We start from the raw sequence: 24,443 nt of genomic DNA, 5'->3' as shown, positions 1-24,443 counted from the left end.
TCAGAAGTGTACACGCCATCTCGGCCCAGGACTCCGACTCCTCCTCCTGTTCCTAAGGAGGATCCTCCACCCAAACCGCCACTGCCTGGAGACCCTCCTCCACCTCCGGTCCCTCCGCATGGGCCCACCCCGCAGCCGAAGGTTCCTCCTCCGAGGTCCACTTCCCTGCCGTCCCTGCCTATTCCTCCTAAGGGGACTCCAAAACCTAAACCCCGGGAGGAGCCGACGAAACCCTGTGAGGAACCAAGGAAGAACCCTCAACGTAAACCGAAGGAGCACCCACGAGCAGGCAGGTCTCGCTCTCGCTCTGGGAGAAAGGAGAGATCGCGACGCAGTTCATCCACGAGGTCGAGACACCGCCGTAGGAGGCGCGAATCTCGCTCACACACGAGGTCCTCTGGGACCAGGGATTATTCCCCTACCCTATCGGGGTCACCGGACACGAGAGTGTCCCCGATAGATGACCTGGTGGCATTTCAGGACGTCCTGTTGAGGGGCGCTGCGAAGTTGGGCATATCCCTGACGGTGCCTACTCCGAAGACGTCGGTCATTTTCGAGACTCTACATCAAAAGCACCTGTCTCGTCCTCTCCTGCCTCTGGTGCCGGGCCTGGAAGAACCGGCGATGGCTCTGTTTCTCACCCCTGCGGTGACGAAGGCGGCCCATTCGAGATTACTGAAGAAATACCGGGCCCCCGATTCGGATCCGGGGGTTTTAAGAACGGACCCTCCTCCTGACTCGGTCATTGTGACGGCGGCCCGCAAGCAGCATGCCACCACTCCGTCCTCCACGGTTCCCCCGGATAAGGAGTCAAGGTAGATGGATTCGGCGGGAAGGAAAGTCTGTGGCACTTCCGCTACCTCCATGAAAGCGGCGAGTGCCACGGCACTGTTGGGCCGATACGACCGCGCCCTCTGGGACTCCCTCAAGCGCTTTGCGGAGCATTTACCTCGGGAGCAGCGGGAAGACTTCATGGAAGTACTGAGTGAGGGGATGCTGGCGGCCAACCAGATCATCAGCGCGGCAGCGGACTCTTCCCTGTTGGCTGCTCACGTATTTTGCCACGGAGTCAACCAGCGGCGCCACGCATGGCTCCGGCTTACGTCCCTGAAGCCGGACGCTCAGCAGAGGGTAGCCAATCTACCGTTCTCCGGTGAGACCCTCTTCGGGAAGCATGCGGACGACGAGATGGCCCGCATGAAGGCGGAGGCCGAGACGCTGACGGCTGTAGGCCTGGAGAAGCCTAAAGAGACCAAGAAGCAGTACCACCTATTCCAACGGCGGTTCGGCGGACAAGGCCGAGGACGCGGACAGGCTTCGGGGCAATCGCAACAGCAACACCAGTTCCGTAAGCCGTTCCAGAAGCACCAGAAGGGCAGGGGAGGCCAGCAGTCGGCTCCAGCGCCCAAGGGCCAGGCGGGGTCTAGGCCCTAGGAACCTACTTCCCCCGGATCCGTTACCCACTCCGGTAGGGGGAAGCATTCAATTTTTTCTGGCAGAGTGGAGAAAAATTACTCAGGACAAGTGGGTGCTGAATATTGTTTGCAATGGATACAGTCTTCGGTTCACCAGCCCTCCTCCAGCTATTCCCCCGGTCAGCTCGCAGTTTCAGCTGCGCGAGCTTCAGGCGGAAGCGGATATCCTGTTGAGGAAAAGGACGATAGAGGACATACCTCGGTCTCAGAGAGGAAGAGGTCTGTACTCCCGGTTCTTTCTGGTTCGCAAGAAGGACAAGAACGAGTTCAGGCCCATTCTGGATTTGCGACAGGCAAACAAGTGGATTCGCAGAGAAAAGTTTCGCATGCTGTCGTTGCATCAGATTTACCCTCAGTTGCAACAGGGAGACTGGCTATGCGCTATAGACCTACAGGATGCTTACTTCCATGTGCCCATTGCACACAAACACAGGAAGTTCCTGCGGTTCCAAGTCGGCACCAATCACTATCAATACACAGTACTCCCATTCGACTGAAGTCTGCGCCGAGAACGTTCTCGAAGTGCATGGCGGTGGTAGCAGCGCACCTGAGGAAACACAAGGTGTTCGTCTACCCGTACTTGGACGATTGGTTGATCAAGGCATCCTCCTTCTCGGAAGCGCGAGCACACTTCCAGAAGACGTGCGTTCTCTTGAACAAGCTGGGGCTGCACATCAACATGGCCAAGTCTGTCCCGACTCCGGTCCAATGCGTACAATACTTGGGAGCCTCCATCAATACGCTGTCAGCAAGCGTGTCTCCTTCGGAAGAGCGTCGATTATCACTCCTTCGGAAGGCTCAGGCTCTTATGACGACTCCATCTACAACAGTGAGGACGGTGTCTTCTCTACTGGGATCGATGGCCTCTTGTATCTTCCTGACGCCACACGCACGGCTGCACATGAGACCGCTGCAGGAGTGCTTGGAGGACCAGTGGGATCAGAGGAAAGGATCTTGGGACGACAAGATTCGCCTGTCACTGCATGCTCTTCAGTCTCTGAAGTGGTGGTGTTCGGCGGAGAATCTCCTCAGAGGGGTTCCCTTTCACAAGGACATTCCCACGCAGACTGTTGTGACGGATGCGTCTCTTCTGGGATGGGGAGCGCACTCCGGGACTCTACAGATTCAAGGCACGTGGTCGCCGATGGAGGCCACGTATCACATCAATTTCCTGGAACTCAGGGCTGTTCACTTGGCGCTGAAGGCCTTTCTTCCGTCCTTCCAGACCAACTCTCTGCTTGTACAGACGGACAATACCACCACGATGTATTACCTCAACAAGCAGGGGGGCTCGAGATCGCGCACTCTGTCGCAGGAGGCGCAGACGATCTGGCACTGGCTCCTGGCCAGAGGACTGACGATAACGGCCACCCATCTACCAGGTGTGCAGAATGTTCAGGTAGACGCACTGAGCAGACTGCTCCAGGAAAACCACGAATGGGTCATAAACGACGAAGTACTAGGAGAAGTCTTCGCAAGGTGGGGAACTCCAGACGTAGATTTGTTCGCCACCGCCGAAAACAGCAAGTGCAGAGACTTTGCCTCCAGATACTTCCAACAAGGGACTCTGGGGAATGCGTTCTGGATCAACTGGACGAACAGCTTTCTGTACGCCTTTCCTCCCATTCCCCTGATTCCGGCGGTGCTCATCAAGCTGGCCCGGTCCAGAGCTCGGATGATACTCATCGCCCCGGAGTGGCCCAGGCAGTGGTGGTTCACGGACCTACTTCACCGGTCTCTCCTTCCTCACATTCGGTTGCCGTGCAGGCCGGACCTTCTCACGAAGTTCGGGGGACGGATGTTGCACCCCAACCTCTTGTCTTTGAGTTTGGCGGCATGGCTCCTGAGATAGTGCAATATGGCCATCTGAATCTGCCCGATGATTGCATGGACATACTGAAGGAGTCTAAGAGACCTTCCACTCGGACTTCATATGCTTACAAGTGGAAGAGGTTTTGTATCTGGTGCCAGTCTAAGAACCATGATCCTACGACCTGCAAGGAAGATGTCATCCTTCCTTACCTTTTACATTTGGCGCAGTCTGGCCTTAATGTCCATTCCATTAAGGTACATCTTGCTGCATTGACTGCCTACAGGAAATGCCCTTCACAGACTTCCTTTTTCCAGATCCCTGTGATCAAAGATTTTCTGGAAGGTTTGAAGAAAGTATTCCCTCCTGTCAGGCTTCCCTCGCCTTCATGGGAATTGAATGTGGTGCTGTCCAGATTGATGAAGGAGCCTTTTGAACCTATTCATAAGGCTTCGTTGCAGCACCTGTCCTGGAAGGCGGCGTTCCTCGTGGCCATTACACCGGCCCGCAGGGTGAGTGAAATTCAGGCGTTATGTTGTAATGAACCTTATACTGTATTTCATGCTGCTAAGGTTGTTATGCGTACTCACCCTAAATTTCTTCCCAAGGTTATTTCTGATTTTCATGTCAACCAGACTATAACTTTGCCTACGTTTTTTCAGAACCCTTCATCCCCAGCTGAGAGGTCTCTCCATTCCCTGGATGTGAGGAGGGTGTTGAAATTTTATCTGGATAAAACCAAAGATATTCGTAGGTCTGACCAGTTGTTTTTCAATTATGGATCGGTCAGGACGGGTCTTGCGACCTCTAAGCAGTCCATCTCTAGGTGGATTGTGTCCTGCATACAATTGTGTTATCAGAAGGCCAATAAGACCTTAGGAGGTAAGCCTAAGGCTCATTCCACCAGGGGCAAAGCTGCCACGACGGCTCTGCTCCGTAATGTGCCGATTGCTGAAATCTGCAAGGCAGCCACTTGGAAGTCGGTTCATACCTTTGCTAAGCATTATTGCCTGGACACGGACGCCAGGGCAGACGCTCAGGTTGGCCAGGCTTCGCTGCGGAATTTGTTCGCACAGTAGTGGCGTTATGTATTTCTTCTCCACCGCCGCTTTGGTGTGGGGATGGGCTTGCCATTCTATTCACTAGATTATGACTATACACAGAGATCCCCTACTACAGAAGGAGTAGTTTCTGTCCTGTAACTCCAGTTCTGTAGTAGGGGTATCTCTGTTATAGTCATAAGTGCCCGCCCTCCTCCCGGTGGAGATTTTTCATCATGTAAAGAATGCGACAGGTCTGGCATGCTTCGCCTTCAAAAAGAACTGAAAGTAGAGGGACCTGCTATGCATTCTGGGATACTGGGAGAAGTTCTGGAAAGTTCTCTTAAAGGCACAGTATCCTATTAAAGCCACATAATGGCAGCCTATGGGGCTTGTCTGTCCCTACCTTCCTCTCTATCATTCCAGAGTCTTTGACTGGGGGAGGCAAGTTTCTCTATGATAGAAACTGCAGGCTGTTTTATGTGTGGTGGTTTTTTTTTGGTGGAATTTCTAGTTGAAGTACTGGACAGTGTAGCCTGTGGATATAGGCTGCATTATTTGTCTTTAAATTCTCTCTTAAGTGTCTTTGCAGTTTCTGCATTATTTTGACAACTTAAGAGATTATTTTTGATTGCCGGGGTCCACGCACATGGGCGGGACTATTCACTAGATTATGACTATAACAGAGATACCCCTACTACAGAACTGGAGTTACAGGACAGAAACTACTCCTTCCGCTGGTTGACTCCTGCCAGGCAGCCACATGGGCATCCCTGTACACGTTTACTTAGCATTCCTGCCTGGATAGCCAAGACCGGAGAGACTTTTTCGGCCGTTCTGTTCTCCAGGACTTCCTGGTGTTAACTTAGTTCACAGACCCAACTGTTGGGTTAGTATTGCTGGGGTATCTATTCTAAGGTAAGGAACCTGTAACTAATAGTCTCTTTAAGATGAAAAAGTTACTTACCTTCGGTAACGATGTATCTGTAAGAGACATATATTAGTTACAGATTCCGTACCGACCCACCCATCCTCCCCGTTCTGTGAACTAACTTCTAGGGATAGGGACTCCCTTGCAGGCCCTAGTTTTGTGCACCAGTGATCAGCGTCGTGCATGGCTCTGCGCTTCTGGCGTGGAAAGTCGTGTCAAAACTGGTGTCATCGCGCAGGGGCGGTGTCTGATTAGACACTGCAAAAACATTTAGGTGACTATGATGCCAACGACGGACGTGGAGTCAACCAACGCCACCTACCGACGAGGAGGGGTACTGCTTAGAAAGAATTTGTCCGTATCCAGTCTGACGCTTGGGGGTAATTCTAAGGTAAGGAATCTATAAATAACATATGTAACATCGTTATCAAAGGTAAGTAACTTGTTCCCCCCCCCCCCCCCCTGTCAAAGAGATATTACACTCATACCTCTAATTTTGATGCTCTGCGCTTCTGGCGTGGAAAGTTGTTTCAAAACTGGCGTCATCGCGCAGGGGCGGTGTCTGAGTAGACACTGCAAAAACATTTAGGTGACTATGATGCCAACGACGGACGTGGAGTCAACCAACGCCACCACCGACGAGGAGGGGTACTGCTTAGAAAGAATTTGTCCGTATCCAGTCTAACGCTTGGGGTAATTCTAAGGTAAGGAATCTATAAATAACATATGTAACATTGTTACCGAAGGTAAGTAACTTGTCCCCCCCCTGTCAAAGAGATATTACACTCATACCTCTAATTTTGATGCATTTTGATTAGATTTAAGGTTGAATTATATTCCTTTAATGTTTGTGTCTTTTGCAAGAGAACTTTGGCAACAGTTCCAAGAGCACATTCTACTAGGAAGAAAGGTGCTGCTATTGCTTTTCTAGATAACATTCCTTTAGCTGACATTAGTAAGGCAGCTGCATGGACAATTCAACACACTTTTACTAAGCGCTATTATGTGGATGTCCAAGAAAGACAACAAGCTCTTGTTGGAAAAACAGTATTAAGAACATTATTCCAGACATCTGCAACATTGACCATGCACATTGACTCTAAGAGAAGCAGCCTCAAGACCACTTCATCAACAAATATACTTCTTAGAGAAAAACAAGTTGTTGAGTCCGAGCGCATCACTAAATTGCAGGAGTGCGAAAAGCATGTAAATCTGCAGCACTGCACACTATAAATAGATGCTTACAGGGTAAGTAAAATACTCTCAAGCCCATAGGTCTAGCCGTGCAGTTTGACTCTTTGATAGTTACACTCACACTTTATGTGATATGGTCAGTAACATCTTGATTGCTGTCGCAGAGAACCTCAGGGCCTCTTTGGCCTAAATGATATAGAATGGTACAGATGCAACCTAGTATGTGTTCTGTGTTGGCCTGCATAGTACAGAGTTCACAGGCAGAACTACTGATCCCAGTGGCCTTCTCAGAAAGCCCAGCTGTATGGGCTCTACCAGGTTTTCTGGAGACGTACAAGAGTACCTAAAAGACCCTTTGATGGGTCTAGGCTCTTCGAAGAATTAGCTCATGCTGCACTCAAACGATTCAAGGACAGTCACAGCACAGTTTATGGTACAGTTGACACCAGCTAAACAGTTTTCCCACAACTGCAAAGAATTCAGAAGCGATACCAGGAGCTAGCTTTTAGACAGTACCAGCTCTCCTAACCTGTACTTCAAGTCCAAGTCCTGTTGGGTTTTTATGTTTTTTTCAAAGCGAGGGAACTGGGAGCTTTTGTTGAGGTCCTGCACCGCGCTACTAGGGTACACTTGAAACAAAGATAAATGTTTAGTTCCTCAAGAAAGGGAAAGTGAATAGGTCTCTTATGGAATGCCTTCACACACCCCGAAGGATGTCTTGCTTCATCATTGGGCTGTGCTCCTTGTCGGGCCGGCGCTGCAATGCCGGACGGGCTCCTGCGAAGGGGCGCTATGCTGGAGATCTTTTAAGAGACCGCCATTAGGTGCATGAGGGTAAGTGAAATAGGTAGTGTGAGTGGTGGAGTAAAATAGGTTTTAGTACTGCCCTAGTGGGAATTAATTTTATTTGTGGGGTGTACTAACCTAATTAAAAGAAGTGTGCGCCCTGGCTGGATAATCAATGATCCTACATGGTCTGATATGTGTATGCGGTCGACATGTTTCTCGCCTTCTGCCCCTAGCAGGTCAATCGGCAATTCTTCAGGACCAGAGTCTACTGGAGTAAGTGCTCCTAAACTCTTACCCTACCGCAGGGCTAATGCTGAGTACTATACTTGTCACCAGCGTAGTAAGTGTGGATCCTGGGTAAGGAACTGGAATCTAGAGACTTGTAAAAAATAAAATTGTTAAAATACCAGAACTAGTCTAGACCGAGATAGTATCCACACTGGTGCAGTGACTTACATACGTAGGCTGATGTAGCCAAGGCATATCGTGTTGGTGGATACATTGATAGTGAATACAATTTCAGTAAAAAGTGACTCGGTGTATAACCACGTAGTAGTAAAAACTCCCCACGTTGTCGTACTAGGGACACACCCATAACAACAAGTGTGTGCACTTGGTGCTGTCTACACAAGTCGGTGTAGTGAGCTTGTGGTATGGACAAATTCTCCAGTATTACATCTTTCATAGATTCACATGCTTGTATCTTCCCCGTCGTCATGGTGGGAGTCTCACGGTAACAGAATGACCAAGCAGTATCATAGAGAAGAAAAACTGCATAGAAAATCCCCATAGGGGCTGTATTATTTGGTAACCAGACCATTTCCTTGTTTTGGTCCAAAAGCTAGCCAATCAGAATTGCTGCCCTGCCCTCACACTCCCCAGCAGCAGCTTCCTGCCTCAGATTTCCAACCGCCTTCGTGTGAGAAAGGAGTCTCCCTGAGCTCTGCTCAGTTTTTCTTCTGTTCCTGTGTGAACTTTTGACCCTTTGGGAATCTGTTTACCGCCTTCTACCTTGAGGTATTGTGTGTATTCTTTTTGCTTAAGATGGCTGAAAGCTCTAAGAAGAGGCTGTTCAGGCCATGCAGATCCTGTGGGAAGGCCAGACTCTTCTCTGAGGACCCACATGAGGACTGCCTTTATTGCCTCTACCCTAAACACCTGGTGAAGGCCTGTAAGCTTTGTAGAAAATTTTCTGACAAAACTAAGCGGGACAGAGAGGCAAGATTGCTATTGTGGCTTCAGAAGAAGAAGGCCACATCAGGCACAGATTCTGAGGAAGAATCTTCTCACTCCACTCCCAAGAAAAGGAAGGCCTCTGTTTCTGTGGAGAAAGTGGAGCCTAAAAGGAGTAAATCTGGAGAAAAATCGACATCATCTCTTCCTATTACTCCTCTGGAGAAGCAGGCTAGTCTTAAAGGTCCTGGATCTGCACCTTCTACCAGTTCGATGGTTTCTGCTCATAAGTCTGTGGTGAAGACTTCGATTCAGTCGTCTTCAGCTTCATCTAAGGCTGCGTCGACGACCACGACGTCTACGGCAACGACATCGATGAGTAAGATGTCTCTGTCAGGCCCGTCGACGACGACGACGACGACGACCTCGTCGACGACAGGTTCGATGTCTCGATTGTCGACGGGGGTCCCGTCGACGAAGGTCCCGTCGACGAAGGTCCCGTCGACGAAGGTCCCGTCGACGAAGGTCCCGTCGACGAAGGTCCCGTCGACGAAGGTCCCGTCGACGAAGGTCCCGTCGACGACAGTCCCGTCGACGACAGTCCCGTCGACGAAGGTCTCGTCGACGAAGGTCCCGTCGACGAAGGTCTCGTCGACGATGGTCCCGTCGACGGTGGTTCCGTCGACGATGGTCCCGTCGACGATGATCCCGTCGACGGTGGTTCCGGCGACGAAAATCTTACTTTCAACGGCTAAAGCTTACAGTTCTCCTCAATCAAAGACCATGATCTCCATACGCTCTTTTCAGTCGACAAGAGGTTCGGCTACCATCAGTAAGTCCGCGGAATTCACCTCTTGGACAAAGATTTCTCCATTGCCGCCATCATCGCTGTTGGAGCAGGATTCGGAGGGAGAGGAGTCCTCAGGTGCTGCCTACAGCCCCTCTCAGCTTCAAATAAAAAGCCAGGATACGGATGAGGAGGAAACCTTTTCCTTCAAGGACAGGCCACAATCTGACAGATATGAATCATTCCAGGAATCTGGTGACTATGAAGATGAAGAAGAGCAGCACGAGGACTCACGGGAGGAAGAACGTCAAGAGACAGTTTCCATACCCCTTACCCTTGTGTCGGACCTTAGATTGATGCTGAACGACTACTATCGTCGCTTCCCGGAGGCGAACTCATCGCAACCAGTTACGCTCACGCCTCCCACGCAGACACCTAAACAGGCACCTGCCCCTCAAGATCAGGGAGTTCAATCTCCGCAGGTGGTTACTATTAGGGACGACCTAACGGACTCTGACGACGATGAAGAGCCCGAAGATGGAGAGCTAGTCCATGATGCCTCGGGGAAAGAATGGGACGAGTACGTTTTGCCTTCAGCTGCATCACCTGAACCACTCAAATCTACCTCCCCTCCTCAGGACATCGGAGGCTTCCACGATATCATGGAAAGGGCGGCCAAGAGATTCAGTCTGGATGTGGACGTACAAGAAACGGATTGTTTCTTGTACGATTTCAAGGATGATAACAAGAAGTCACTCCGCTCAATACCTATTATCCCGCATTTATGGGAGGAGGGCCTCAAGATTCTAAAAACACCAGCCTCCATAGCGGTTTCAGTTCCGCGACTTGAAAAGAAATACAGAGCTCCAGAATCTACGGCAGCCTGCCTCATTGGTCATCCCAGGCCGGAATCGGTGGTGACACAGGCGGCGCAAAGAAACTCAAAAAACCCGGTGGCTACGTCACTAGTGCCACCAGACAAGGAAGGGAGGAGAATGGATGGAGCGGGTAAGAGGTTTGCGGTCATGGCAGCCTCTACCATTAAAGCGGCAAATGCGATGGCTCTGCTCGGCCGTTACAACAGGCAGATATGGTCAGATCTGGCCCCCATCTTGTCGGCGCTTCCTGAGGATCGAAAGGAAGAAGCGGCAGCCCTTCTCAAGGAAGGAGCAAAATCAGCAGCGGAGTCTATCGACATCGCCATGGATATTTCGTCTTTAGGCTTCAGGCAAATGGCAGGGGCGGTCTCGCTTCGCAGACAGGGCTGGCTAAAGGCGACTTCTTTTCGACCAGAAGTGCAGGCGAAGATTGTCGATATGCCCTTCGACGGTGAGAACCTGTTTGGGAAACATATCGATGAGGCATTGCAAGGCATAAAGTCAGACACTGATACGGCTAGAGCGCTGGGATCTCTTCAGCAGGGAAGGTTTCAGTCCTTTCGGAAGAGGGGTGCAAGAGGACAATTTAACCAACGATCCTCTTTTCAATCTAACCGATATCAACCATACAGTCAGCAGGGATATCGTCAGTTTAACTCCAACTACCAGTACAGATCCTCCAACTCCTCTTACCAACAACAGTCCAGAGGTAAATCCAACGCCAGGGGGAAAAATCAGCAGTCTAATAGACGTCAATGATTTCAGGCAGGCGCTCCCCACACTACAGATCCCGGACAACGACCACTATCTGTCTCAATACTACACCAACTGGAGGTCCATAACATCGGACAAATGGGTCCTGGACGTCATCAGCAGGGGCCACACACTGGAATTTGTGGAAATGCCACCGGACCACCCTCCAGTACTAAGGCCCAACCATCATCGCAAAGAAATGCAGATGGAAGTTCTCTCGCTTCTACAAAAGGGAGCCATAGAGGAAGTACCACAGCATCTCAGAGGGAGAGGCTTCTATTCACATTTCTTCCTCATCAAAAAGAAACAGGCCCAGAAATGGAGACAGGTATTGGACCTGAGGGATCTCAATCATTACATAAAAAAGATACCCTTCAGAATGTTGTCGTTGCAGGAGATCTTACTCATGTTAAAGGACAAAGACTACTTAGCGTCCTTGGATCTCATGGATGCGTACTTCCATATTCCCATCCATCGGAAGCACAGGAAGTTTTTGAGGTTTGTTGTGGAGAGTCGCCACTTCCAGTTCAAAGTCCTGCCGTTCGGACTCAAATCAGCCCCGAGGGTATTCACCAAATGCATGGCCCCGGTGGCGGCCCACTTAAGGCTGCAAGGCCATTACATTTACCCATACCTGGACGACTGGCTGGTGACAGGTCCATCTTTCAGGGACGCAGCGGAAGCACTACAGAACTGCATCCGGTTGTTTCAGCAATTAGGCCTGAGAACAAACTTGGAGAAGTCATCGCTGACTCCGGCCCAGGGCATCCAATTCTTAGGGGCATGGATATGCACCAAAGAGGGAAAAGCCTACCCTTCCAAAGATCGGATCAGAAAGATCAGAGGACTGACGACTTCTCTACAAGCAAAAAAGTCCACTTCCGTGAGGATTTACAAGTCCATGTTGGGGATGATGTCATCCTGCATCCCGTTGGTACCAAACTGTCGTCTGAGAATGAGACCTTTGCAGGAACAACTCGACGAGCAGTGGGTACAGGCCAGCGGAACCTTCGAGGATCGCATTACCATCACGACCAGTATGAAGGTGGCCATGTCATGGTGGAAGATCCTGAAAAACCTAAACCAGGGACTGAGCTTCATTCATCGGGATCACGACTTCGTGATGACGACGGACGCTTCGCTGAAAGGATGGGGTGCGCATCTTCAAGAGCTGGAAATTCAGGGCCTTTGGTCAGATTGGGAAGCTCAGCTTCACATAAACATGTTGGAGCTCAAGGCAGTCTTCCTAGGGCTTCAAGCTTTCCTTCCCAGAATACGTCAGTCGTCAGTACTTATTCAAACAGACAGCACCACGTCCATGTTTTACCTGCTGAAACAGGGCGGGACGAGATCCAAACAGCTGTCAGCACTGGCGCAAAGGATCTGGAAGTGGCTCATAACCAACGAAATCTCAATCCAAGTCCAGCATATACAGGGAGTCCTCAACACTCGGGCGGACGCCCTGAGCCGCACTCCCAATGCAACACACGAATGGGAACTTCACGACTCTCAGGTTCGCATTCTGTTCCGAAAGTGGGGTACTCCCACATTAGATTTGTTCGCAACTCAAGGCAATTCAAAGTGCACTCACTTTGCGTCAAGGTACCGTCAACAGGGATCCATGGGAAATGCATTCCTCATGGACTGGACAGGAAGGTTTGCATACGCGTTCCCTCCGTTCCCGTTAATTCCGCGCATCCTGCGCAAGATGAGACTGGAACCGTGCCGGATCATAATGATTGCACCCGCCTGGCCAAGACAGGCGTGGTTTTCAGACCTCCTTCAATTGTCGAGGGGCGTCAAGATCCAGCTCCCGACATTCCAAGACCTCATATCCATGGAGAGAGGGCAGATTCTGCATCCGGATCTACACTCTCTAAAGTTGTCCGCATGGAACCTCACGAGCGTGAATTTCAGAATCTAGATATTTCACAAGAATGCAGGCATATTCTCTCACAAGCGAGAGCCGTATCCACGAACAGGACATATTCAGCAAAATGGACCCGTTTCTGTCACTGGTGCAACAGACAAAACTTACATCCCTTTGAGGTTCAGCCTGAAGGTATCCTGCCTTACCTGCTTTTACTATCAAAATCAGGCCTTTCGCATGCTTCAGTCAAGGTGCACTTAGCAGCGATATCACGATTCAGGCGAAAGCCAAACGAACCTTCTCTCTGGTCATCCAGAGTAATTAAGGAATTTATCAAAGGACTTTTTAGAGTCTTCCCACCCATCCAACGACCACCTGTACCGTGGCACCTCAATACAGTTCTATCACAGCTTATGAGGCCACCCTTTGAGCCCATACATAAGACAGACTTGCAGTTCCTGTCATGGAAGACAGCCCTCCTTCTCGCCTTAACATCGGCAAGGAGGGTTAGCGAAATCCAGGCCTTTTCAGTGGAGGAACCCTTCTTACAATTCCGTCAGGATAGGGTTATATTGAGAACTAATCCTACCTTTATTCCCAAGGTGGCGACGTCTTTTCACCTCAACGAACCCATTGTTTTGCCTACCTTCTTCAGCAAGCCCTCATCGGAGGCAGAAAGAGCCTTACACTCTCTAGACATTTCAAGATGCCTAAAGTTCTACATTGAGAGGACGAAACCGTTCCGCAAGTCCAAGCAATTGTTCATTGCATTTGAAGGACAAAGAAAAGGCCTTCCATTGTCGAGACTGAGTATTGCTAGATGGATATCCTCAGCCATCCTAAAATGTCACGACAAAGCGGGGAAGCCGCTACATTCTAAAGTGCAGGCGCATTCAACGAGAAAGATGGCAACCTCGATGGCCTTGTTCGCAGGAGTGGCACTGCCAGATATCTGCAGAGCAGCAACGTGGAAGAGTGTCCACTCATTTACAAAACACTACTGTCTGGACACTGCGTGGAAGGAGGACACGGCAGTGGGTCAGGCTGTTCTGAAGCGTCTATTCCAGTAAGGTATGGCCTAATGGCATTTTGTTCTTTGCTTGACAGTACTTTGATGTGTTATTACATGCATTTATCGTATTGCTGATGTTTTTCATAGCTCTTATTATGTCATTGCTTTGCGGCAGAGCTTCCTTCTAGGTTCTGCCTGGAAACGCTACGAATATGGTGAGCACTGCTTACTACTCTGATACAAGCATGTGAATCTATGAAAGATGTAATACTGGAGAAGGAATTAGTTACTTACCTGTACACTATAGTTCTCCAGTATTATCTTTCATAGATTCACATGCGCCCGCCCGCCTCCCCGTTTCTCAGGCAGATCTTGTTCTCGGTATTTATCCTTGTCTCTCACTCGGGGACGGAAATCTGAGGCAGGAAGCTGCTGCTGGGGAGTGTGAGGGCAGGGCAGCAATTCTGATTGGCTAGCTTTTGGACCAAAACAAGGAAATGGTCTGGTTACCAAATAATACAGCCCCTATGGGGATTTTCTATGCAGTTTTTCTTCTCTATGATACTGCTTGGTCATTCTGTTACCGTGAGACTCCCACCATGACGACGGGGAAGATACAAGCATGTGAATCTATGAAAGATAATACTGGAGAACTATAGTGTACAGGTAAGTAACTAATTCCTTAAGTGCCATTTAAAAACCATAGACAGTATTATAGACGAGCTGCCCTCTGAGCGCGCATAATGAGTCATGCGTAGATTGCTATCGGTTTGTAATTATCCCCTTGAGTGCCACAATGCAAGGGGGCTATCGGTACGTGAGGTAACAGCCTTGCGCATGCAACTCAGAACTAGCGCGTGACTGGTGATTTGCCAAACGGCGAATTATTAAAGCGCACGTGTGTGGTACAGTAACTCACCCCCAGTAATGAAGTCAAGGCTAAACGGGGTGGCCGTTTCGAGCACTTCGTTGCTCGCTCTGAAATACACAAATTAGAGGGACTGGCAGGAAGACGCGAGCGTTAGATTGCGTTTTAACGGATTATTGCAGAAATTCACTCAATCTGTCCTGTAGTTGTTGGTACTCAAATGAGGGGGGCACGCAACTAGCGGTGCTCCTACCCTAGCTCAGGCTCCTGCGGCTGTGCCCTTCCGTGTGTGAGTTTAAATGTAGAACGTCATGACGTTTAAGCGTGAGAGCTAGACCCGTGCGGCGGGCGGCCATCTTAGAAGTATGTAGTTTGAAAGAGCTGAATTAAAAAGGCAGTGAAACTTTATTGCACAACGTGTTAGTGCTGTGTCATATCAATTTCTCGGAGTTGCAATGTTTTGGAGAATGATGCAATGCCTAAGAATGCTACTGCTGGTTTGCGATCTGCGCCAGATTGGTATTTTGTATGTTGGAGAGACCCCATTTCTCAATGTTATTATCCACTTGCAGGGTGAGCTTGGGGGATGTTGTGTTTATTTGTTACTATGGTTAGTGGTGCAGTGCCCTCAACGTATGTGGCAGTCGGGACTAGGGTGGGAGTTCTGTATAGCAGGAGCAGTTGCAGTGGATATAGTATTTGGACAGTATACGTATAGGCAGTGGTCATCAAGAAAGTGGAGACAACAGGTGGGGGCCATGTTGTCAAGGGGGCCACTGGTTAGGGGTTGTTCAGTACCACCCATGGAATGTCATCATTAAGGCCCCTTGTATTACTGGAAATTCTGAAAATCAATTTTTGCCCCTTTCTGAACAGGGCTTCTTTACTGATCACGGGCCGTGTGTTTGGCTTCTGTATAGTGTGTGCACACCTTTGTGTTGTTTCTCCTACACCTGATGTTGCTGCGGTGTTCGGAGATTCTGATTTGGGGCGAGTTGTCATGCCCACATACATGAGTTTGCATGGACGTGTGATTACATACACACAATTGCGGGTGTTGCAATTGGTGTGTGTCCTTTGAAACCAGGTGAAAGTGTCTGTGAGGGTCACCATTTTGCTAGTTTTGGTAAATGGGCAGACTATACATTGACCACCTAGGTGATGACCAGTGACTGGTGGTAAGTTCCACTGATGGCTATGCACATTCCAGGTTTGAAGAAACAAATATCAGATGGTGTTAGTAGATAGATAGATAAACTGCAAGAGTGTAAGCTTCATTTAAACATGTATGATTTTCCTTTTCCAGTATCCATCAAAGGGGAGTTTTGCACTTAAATCTCTTCCAACAGTGAAAAAGTATTTACAGATTTCCTACTTATTATGAAGTAAGATCGATTTTTTGAATTGAGCAAATTTTCCAAGCAGCAAACCTGCTCAGTCAATCTCCAAAGGGTCTAAGGTTGGAGAGGCTGGTGAAAATCTGTCTTGTCATGAGGATATCAAATTGAAAGTACAGATGTTACTGCATGACTACAACAATTGATTATTATTTTCATTGACTTTTAAATAAAACTAAATGTAAAGCTTGATTTTTAGAACTGTGTATATCAGCAACTCTGTTGCAAGTTCTATTGCTCTAATATGCCATTCCATTTCTCTGCTTATAATCTCATTGCTGTACAGGAGCTTTCTTGGATGTGATTGTGAGATGTGAAATCTCCAGAGTATTACTGCTTATGCTGTTACAGGTAAGGCGCTAAACATATTTTCTCCAGCACTGAATCTTTCATAATTTCCTGCACTTTGATAACTCATCATTGTCAGGTTGGGAAAAAAACCCTAGTTTAAAACCAAAATTAGCAATGTTAAAACAATAGTGTTAATGTATTCATATCATGGAAAGAAACACTCCACCCTGAACAGTGCTCCGGCCCCTCAGAAACTCAGTTTTTCATCTTTTTGATTCCTCTGAATGACCTCCCAGGCCCTGCTTTAGCCTCTGCGTCACAGTGTGTTGCTTATGGATATTTTTCCTGTGGACCAAGTAAAATTTCTGGCAAGATGTCACCTTCTCAGAGACAGACAAATCACATTTTAAGACCTGTTAATATTGTGGAATTAACTGCCTTTCTACAAAACTTAATGCATCAAAATATGACATTTGCAAATCTTTCACACCCAAAGTTCTGTTCATTTCTCTGCGTCATTGCTTGGGAAATACATACGCTGTGCCCTGCTCCAACATCTAGCAGTTCCTTGGCAGAGACAGGCTTTCTTTGGGAACGCCTTTAACTTCGCTCCAATTTCAGTCTTCTCGATGCGAAGGCTAGCTGCTCCCGCCTCGTCCTCCTGAGCTCACGTCAATACTGGGCTTAAGGGCAGTCCGGCCATTACCTTCACACTCCATTGCGGCTTGTCGGCTGCGCCTTATCACAAGTGGTGCTAGGCGTGACGCTGCTGCAAACGCCGCCTATTAACACTGCTCCTCTGCCATAACAAACAATCTGTATCACCAAAAGTGATTTCCATAAATATGTCAGTTTATGGCAATCACTTTTGGTGATACAGATTGAATAAGGAAGAAAACGCCGAAACGAGTCTGTTTAAAGGTGGTATTGAAATAAAGTGCTGTTTTCTCGGTGAGTGCAAGGGTTATTTTGTTACAGCAGAGAAGCAGTGTTAATAGGCGGCGCTTGCAGCAGCGTCGCGCCTTGCTTCACCTGTGATACGGCGCAGATTGACAAGCCGTAATGGAGAGTGAATATATATATGTTCGAGGCATATGAGCTGCAGATCTCACACTGTGCATTAGACCGCCACCTTGTGTTGGGCTCGGATGATTGTATGTTTTTGTCGTCTTGGAAGAAGTCTTTGTAGTCACGAGATAGGTGACTCCTCCCTTGGACGATAGTGCGCATCGGCATCGACTCCATCCTCAGATTGTTTTTTTCTGCCACTGGGTTCGGATGAAACTTTTCAGCTCCGGTTCGAAGTCTACTTTTCAAGTAATTCGACGCGTAAAAATTTTCTTCAAACTTCGATAAACAACTTTCAATACCGATAAACATTGACTTGACTTCATCAGCTCGATTCCGGACCTCAACGCGGGCCATTGGGCCTACCCACGCCGTGAGGCCTACACCTCATGGAAAGGACGCCATTCAGAAGATGCCCCGAGTGTGGAGCAAAATTTCCACACAGTGACCATCACTAGGTCTGTAACCTGTGCTTATCGCCAGAACACAACTAATCCAGCTGCACAGCCTGTGCATCCTTTCAATCGAAAAAGACCATTCGAGATCGGAGGCCCCGTCGACGCGATATGCAGAGATCATCTCCGGAACCGGTGGATATCTTCGACGAAGGTCCATGCATCCCAGAAGAAGATTCAGATGATTTCCAGATCGTATCTGAGGCAGATGGCTCCGATGACTCCATACCTTCGGGTCAACGCGTGAGTACCACTGCCCCTACACCAGCACAAACACCAAAATCGAAGACAAAGGTCAACACTCTGCCTGCGGGGCCCAGTCGAGACCGGATTAACACTTCAAAAGCCCCACCATCGAGCCCGGCTCCAAAGAAAATAATAAAGCCTTCCGGTAGCTACATACCGAGCAAACCGCATGTGCCGATACCACCTGCTCCTTGGGCACCGAAACAAAAAGAAGTCCCGGTTCCGAAAGACACTCCGAAACCGTCAACTCCGAGAGACAAAGCAGCTCCGAAAACAACGAAGCCTGTTTCCGAAGCCCCGAAAACCGCTTCAACTCCGAAGCCGATACCCTCGATGATCAAACACACAAAGCCTGCTTCTGATGCTTCCAAGTCCACAAAACAGGCTTCGGCTCCAAAGACAATATATCCAGTGCCGAAATCTACGCCAAAGGACTCCACATCAGCTCCTAAGGCTAAAGACAAGCAACAAACAGGGTCGCACCCGAATAAATCGTCGCCGAAAGCTGTGCCTCAAGAGCTTTTCCATCCAGATCCTTTACAAAAAAGGATCTACATTGATCCAGATACAGGACATGTGTTCGAGGCATGTGGGCTGCTGAATTCATATCTGTGCATATATCGCTGCCTAGTGTTGGGTCCGGATGATTTCACATTGTTGTCCTGGAAGAGTCTTCGAAGTATAACTAGATAGGTGGCTCCTTTCTTGGACTACAGTGCGCATGGGCATCCTCTCCATCCTTAGACTGTTTTTTTCGCCATTGGGTTCGGATGCATTTTCCTGTACTCCAAGTTCGGAATCGAATTAAACTTCTCTAATAGGCCAAAAGGCCTTCGGTTTCATCAGTATTGTTTTTGTTCAGTACTGAAAAGCGTTCTTCACAACTTACGTGCACTCCGGTCGTCGAATCGGGCCTTTTGGTCTTCTCGACGCCACGTGGACCGACAGTCCATGGAACGAAGTCCATTCAAATATTGCCCGCAGTGCAACTCCAAATTCCCGCATACAGATAAGCATCCTGTATGCAACAAATGTTTATCTCCAGATCATGATGAAGACGATTGCCTAGCCTGTGCTCAGTTCCGATCCAAAAAGACGATCCGGAATCGGCGGGCGGCGAGGCAAGAGATGCAGAGGACGGCACTGGAGCCAGAGAATATCTTCGACCACTAGGAAGAACTAGTTGACGTCGAAGACTCGGATCAAGAAGAAGATCAAGACTCCGAGCACGACTCTGAATATTACATCGACGAAGAAGAGCAGCGCTCTACCATAATGTAGACATGCATGCAGATCCTATAGAGGAAGATTTCTTGTTTGATACTCTTGCATCATCAGAAAGGACTGTCAAAACACTTCCCATGTTAAAAGGGGTCTTAAAGCACGCAAATGACCTATTCAAAGACACTGCTAGGGCACATGTCATCAGCCCTAGAATTGAAAAAAAGTATAGGGCTGCACCATTAGACCCTACTTACATCAGGGGACAACTGCCTCTAGACTCACTGGTGGTCTCAAACGCACGAAAGCGTGTAAACTCACAAACTACTGGAGAGGCTCCTCCTCCTGACAAGGAGTCGAAGATTTTAGAAGCATCAGGCAAGAGAGTAGGTGCTCAAGCAGCAAACTCATGGAGAATTGCCAATACTCAAGCCTTGTTGGCTAGATATCATAGGGCGCACTATGACAGTTTAGAACCACTTCTCCAACACTTACCTAAGCCTTTTAAAGAGCAGGCCAATGAACTTATACAAGAGGGAAAGTTCATTACCAATGCCTCTATTAAGTGTGCTCTAGACGCGGCAGACACAGCTGCCAGATCTATCAACACAAGCATACTGCTTAGGAGACACGCATGGCTTTGCATATCTGGATTTAAAACTGAGGTCCAGAACACAATTCTTAACCAGCCAATCAACCCAGATTTTTTATTTGGCCCAGCAATTGACTCAACTCTGGACAAAATGAAAAAAGACACAGACACTGCAAAGTCAATGGGGTCTCTTCAGTCCCAACAACACAGAGGCTCCTTTCGTCGCTCCAACCACAGAGGAGGAGCGCGAGGTAACACATCGCAGCAATCCTCCACATTCAAGAGTAATACGCAATCCACATACAATAAAAACACAAATCGTGGTGGATACCGAGGAAATAATAACAAGGGCAGAGGTTGTGGAGGCAATGCCAATAGATCCTCCACTAATACCAAATAGTGACTTTTTAGCACTACCCCCAGGCCATACAACACCAGTGGTTGGAAGGCTACAACAGTTCCTACCAGTCTGGCTGAACATCACTACAGACAAGTGGGTCAGGCAAATTATCCAACATGGCTATTGCCTAGAACTCACATCCCTTTATATTAGAAAGAACGAGATTGGAAACTACGTCAAAAGAGCCCACTAGTGTCATTCCCAATTCAACTGCAGCCTCAGGTCCATGCTCATCCTGCACACGCTTAATGACCGAGGGAAGGACCACCATTGACGGAGTGCAGAAGCACCTCGTGTACACTGCTGCAAAGATTCTACCCCATGACTCGCAGTCACCAGCTTCTGGTACCAAGTCCTTGGGCAAACTAATTGTAAGAATCCTGTGTTTTTCTACAGGACTCGAATTAGGAAAAACTGCCCCAGCTAGTCAAACTTCTCTGCAAGCCAAAAAGGCATATCATCCTTATCTTGGGGACGCTTGCCCATAACCGTATTAACCATAACGGGACTAAGCTACATCCCACTTGGTCCAGCTGGAAGCGCCGCAACACCAGGGGCCCCGCCCTGGAAGTTGCGTGTAATGTATTGAACTATGGCCCTGATAACCCTGATTGCAGAGGTATAAAGGGGCCTTAATTCAGCAACAGGGACTACCCCCGCACGAGGATGCAGGGTAAATCCAGCCAACACAGGCCAAGAAGCGCCTGGAATGGACAAAGGACCTAATCTAATCACTGTTAAACTGTGGGAAAGGGCGCCATTAAACCAAACGCGGTGCTGCCATGCAGAAATCAGAACCTCCTGTGTCCTATAAGTAACATATTCCACGGGCATTGCTGTGTGAGTATAACTGTGAAACACCTGAGTAGCGGCATCCACATCAGGAAACATCACCCATGAGTAAACTATCTCAAACGGGTATGCCACCTCAGCACTCACCACCAAAATAACTGCCATGCCCTCCAAGGCGACATTATAAGCCTGCAAATGATTGCAGACCGCAATGCGACTATGCGGTATGTCAACGTCACCCATAATGACACAAAAAGGAAGAGGTACAATGTAGCACAACTGGGTAGCAAGTCAAAAAGAAACCGTTTGGAATGATTCAAGCTTGAAAAGACCTATGTAACTATAGGTAGGTTTATCCGTCACCACTGTTATCGGGAAACAATAGTGAGGGGGTCATGGACTGATAAAAGCACTACTTACGCGTCATGTAATAAGACCACCATATTTAGGGCGCCGTGTTGCAGGGATTCTGCTCAGACACAGAACTGTGCACAGAGACCCAGGACCATAGGGAATTAGGGTGTGCCAAAAACTCTATTGTTATACTCTCATACCAGTCCAAAACAGGGAGTAAAGGGAGACACGTGCAAGGTTAAAATATTTATTTTAACGCCGTGATCTCAGGTGCAGAATCTTAGCCAATACAAGCAGACATATAAGAAATAGGATTGTCAGCATAGTTACGATTCCATTAAATACAAAGGGAGAAAGCATGTTATAATGCTTAATGGAAACAGGTTAAATATATACCTATTTTTCACCCTCCCTTGCAAGTAGGTTATTTTATAACTAAAGAAGGTCTTTTAGGCTTGTATAGACGGCCCCCATACCTCAAAGGTTAGCAGAAGCGAATCACATCAAGTTCTGCACAAGCTCTCAGCATACGAATGTTCTCCAAGTGTGTTCAATCATGCTTACGCAGTGCATTATTAAACGTGCCAGTATCAGAGGTGACCACAACTGCATATGTGTTATGTCTAGAAAGTGCACTGATCAGTTCGAACAACAGCTACAGTGTTGAGATACCCATGACAGCCTCGGAACTCACTGTACAGACTAAGCTAATGAACAAAGTCTAGCAATGCAGAAAACAAGTTATTCTCATGTGAAGCAAAACACTCAGCCTAAATCCAAACAATATTCAAAGTGTGTGCCGTGTGCAAAGGACAGCAAGAAGGTAAAATGACGTTTAAGCTTCTAATAAGCTCAAGCTAACTTAACACTGTGTGAATGTAAGGTTCATTCCCACCACAATGCTTCCATCCAGAATATCATGTTACCTTCTCCATTAACAAAGATGTAATCTAGCATATTCATCTATACGTTTACATCTTGCAGCCATTAGAGCATATCTACAAAATAGACAACATATGTCTTTATTTAGAGTACCTGCAATCAAAGCTTTTATGGAAGGATTAAAATGAATCATTCCTCCTAGGTTACCACCCTCTCCAATGTGGAACCTAAGCATTGTTCTTACCAGGCTCATGGGGCCCCCCTTTGAACCTTTACATAAGTGTGGACTGCAATTCCTTACATGGAAAACCGCTTTCCTTATTGCTATTACCTCTCTTAGGAGAGTTAGTGAGATTCAGTCTTTCACTATACAAGAACCATTTTTACAATTACACCGTAACAAGGTGGTTCTATGGACTAACCCCAAATTCCTTACGAAATTAATTACTCCTTTTCATCTAAATCAATCCATAGAGTTGCCAGTGTTTTTTCAAAACCCAACCTCTGTGGCAGAAAGGGCTCTACACACACTAGATGTGAAAAGAGCTCTTCTGTATTACATTGATAGGACCAAATCCTTTCGTAAACCAAAGCAACTGTTTGTAGCTTTCTCTTCACCACATAAAGGCAATCCCATCTCTAAAGCTGGAATTGCAAGGTGGATTGTAAAATGTATACAAATTTGTTATCACAAAGCAAAGCGTACATTAACAGTTCCTCCTAGAGTGCACTCCACGCGCAAACTAGGAGCCTCCATGGCTTTCTTAGGGAACACTCCCCTAGAAGACATCTGCAAAGCAGCAACATGGTCTAAAACACACACCTTCACTAAACACTACTGTGTTGATGTGCAAGCCAAGCAGCAAGCTACAGTAGGCCAAGCTGTCCTCAAAACACTTTTTCAAACTACTGCAACAGATACAGGTGACCACCGCTAGGGGAGACACTGCTGTACAATTGATGCACAGTTTGAGGTCTGCAGCTCATATGCCACAAACGGAAAATGCTACTTACCAGTATGCATCTGTTCTTGGCATGTGGAGCTGCAGAGTCTCACATGCCCACATGCCTCCCCGGGGCCTGTATCTGTTCCAGTTCTATCTTAATTAGATACACACACATGGACATCCCTTTTTCTATTTCTACTAACTCCATCAATTCCCATCATGGCAAAAAACAATCTGAGGATGGAGTCGATGCACATGCGCACTATCGTCCAAGGGAGGAGTCACCTATCTCGTGACTACAAAGACTTCTTCCAAGACGACAACAACATGTAATCATCCGAGCCCAACACCAGGTGGCTATCTAATGCACAGTATGAGACTCTGCAGCTCTACATGCCAAGAACAGATGCATACTGGTAAGTATCAATCAATCAATCAATCACGGCATTTATAAAGCGCGCTACTCACCCGGGAGGGTCTCAAGGCGCTGTGGGAGAGGGGTATGTTACTGCTCGAACAGCCAGGTCTTGAGCTGCTTCCTGAAGGAGAGATGGTCTTGGGTTCGCCGAAGGTGGGTGGGGAGGGAGTTCCAAGTCTTGGCTGCCAGGTAGGAGAAGGATCTTCCTCCGGCGGTGGAACTGCGAATGCGTGGTACGGTGGCGAGTGCGTGGCTGGTCGATCGTAGCTGGCGGGTGGGCGTGTAGAAGGTCATGCGGTCGTTGAGGTACTTGCATTTTCCGTATATATATGATACCTACTGGCGGTCGCAACATTCTATTTGGAATAACTTTGGCACCGGTTGACGATTCTCCGCAATTTTTTTTAAACTGGTGGGGCACTCCGGTCCACTCCTATCCTGAAAGTCTTGGGGTGATTAGTGAAGCGGGGGCTGAGAAAAAAGGGGGGTCCCAAAACGTATTTTCCATAGGTACAGTTCATCGCGGCTACAGCCCGAACGGCTGAACGGAATTACACCAAATTTGGCAAAATTGTAGTCCTTAGTTCAGACTCGTGTCTTTTGCAAGTCTGTTCAGTAGTTCCTGAGAAAATTACAATTAAAAGTACATATATATCTATGGCCTCGGTGGATCCGCACATCTTGCGTGGATTATAAGTGCACCGCCCCGATCACGCGCAGAATGCTGATTGGCTGTCAAGTGGTTGTCAACATTCGAAACCTGGAAATGTTGGCAGCCATTTTGTGCCTCGGTAGAAGCG

At 48.1% G+C, this 24,443-nt stretch overlaps 1 protein-coding gene across 1 annotated transcript in view; it reads left to right on the top strand.

Moving 5' to 3' along the window:
• LOC147732630 (40-kDa huntingtin-associated protein-like) overlaps window positions 1–24,443 on the top strand; it is a 657,506-nt gene that overhangs the window by 367,098 nt on the left and 265,965 nt on the right. The window contains exon 8 of the mRNA XM_086957151.1: window positions 16,264–16,328. Within this exon, the coding sequence (XP_086813277.1) occupies window positions 16,264–16,328 (65 nt within the window). The remainder of the gene's footprint in view (window positions 1–16,263; window positions 16,329–24,443) is intronic.

Source organism: Lissotriton vulgaris, chromosome 2_1 (genome assembly GCF_964263255.1).
Source record: "Lissotriton vulgaris chromosome 2_1, aLisVul1.2, whole genome shotgun sequence".
Classification (NCBI taxonomy): Eukaryota; Metazoa; Chordata; class Amphibia; order Caudata; family Salamandridae; genus Lissotriton; species Lissotriton vulgaris.
Note: the sequence above shows the minus strand (reverse complement) of the source record. Positions and strands in the feature narration are given on the sequence as shown.